The 1,385-nt window shown below is 62.2% G+C and overlaps 1 protein-coding gene across 1 annotated transcript; it reads left to right on the top strand.

Annotated features, from left to right (window-relative positions):
* Positions 1 to 464: 464 nt before the first annotated feature.
* Positions 465 to 1,028, top strand: CUNH6orf136 (chromosome unknown C6orf136 homolog; the record flags this gene model as incomplete). The annotated part of the gene is made up of 2 exons (XM_027707246.1): positions 465 to 592; positions 828 to 1,028. Coding segments are annotated over 2 exons (329 nt in total), but the record flags the coding sequence as incomplete, so codon positions are not given.
* Between the last annotated feature and the right edge of the window lie 357 nt (positions 1,029 to 1,385).

Consider the following 1,385-nt stretch of genomic DNA (forward strand, 5'->3'; position numbering starts at 1 on the left):
GGGGGTGAGGGGTCAAAATGGAGGGGGAGAGAGGGGGAAATGGGGGGCTCAAAATAGGGGGGATTTGAGGGGGAAATGGGGGGGTAAAAATGAGGGAATATGGGGGAGAAAATGGGGGGAGAGGGGATATGGGGGGGAAATGGGGGGCAAAAATGAGGGATTATGGGGGGGAGAATGGGAGGGAAAATGGGAGGGAGAGGAGGGGAATGGGGGAGTAAAAATTGGGGAATGTGGGGGGAAAATGGGGGGGAGAAAGGGGGAAATGTGGGGGTAAAAATGGTGGGAGAATTGGGGGATAATGGGGGGATTTGGGGGGGAAAGGGGAAAATAATGGGGGGGAAATAGGGGGGCCATGAAGGGGGGGCAAAGCCGGGGGGTGACAAGAAGGGGAGGAGGTGACAAATTGGGGGGGGTGACAACACTGAGGGGGGAGGGAACACAGGACTCAGGGGGTGTGACAATAATTTGGGAACGTCCCCATTTTTGTCCCCGTCCCCTCCCAGCTCCCGAATTTCTTCCTGAAGATCCCGGATTACGGGTTGTACTCCCACGATGTGGAGTTCATCAACCACCTGCTGCACCTGCACACCAGGTCTGGCCACACCTGGGCACATTTTGGGCACACCTGGGCACATTTGGGGACACCTGGGGACATTTTGGGGACACCTGGGGACATCTGGGGACGCCGGGAGGGGACCAGGGGAGGTGACATGGCCGTCCCTGTCCCCGCAGTGTCCGTGGGCAGCGACACGGGGGGGACACTCTGCCAGCCTGGGGATGTCACAGGGTGTCCCAGGGAGGTGACACTGCTGTCCCCGTGTGCCCAGGGGCCGTCCCATGTACCAGGTGGCCGTGGCTCTGTGCCGGGCGCTGGCCTGGGGTTACTTTGCCAGCCTGAGGCTGGAGGTGCTGGCGCTGACCCGGCACCCCGAGGACTGGAGCGTCCGCGCCCGCTGGAGGCTCACGGGGGTGCCCCTGCACCTGCTGCTGCTGCGCTTCTACCGCAGGGACAAGAGGCAGCTGCTCAGGTAACTCTGGGGACACCCTGGGGACACCTTGGGGACACCCCTGTCACCTCCCTGTGTCACCCTGTTACCCCCGTGTCACCCCTGTGTCACCCCCTGCACCTGCTGCTGCTGCACTTCTACCACAGGGACACCTTGGGGACAGCCCTGTCACCCCCCTGTGCCTCCCCCTGCGCTCCTTGTGTCACCCTCCCGTCACCCCATCAATCTCCTGTCACCTCTGTCACCTTTGTCACCTGCTCTGCCCCTCCTGTCACCCCCCTGTCACCCCCAGGGCGTGACCCCACCCCAATGTCCTCAATGTCCCCCGTGTCCCAACCACCTCTAATGTCCCCACAGTGTCCCCCCAATGTCCCCATC

Source organism: Neopelma chrysocephalum, unplaced genomic scaffold, assembly GCF_003984885.1.
Source record: "Neopelma chrysocephalum unplaced genomic scaffold, ASM398488v2 Primary Assembly neopelma1_91145, whole genome shotgun sequence".
NCBI lineage: Eukaryota > Metazoa > Chordata > Aves > Passeriformes > Pipridae > Neopelma > Neopelma chrysocephalum.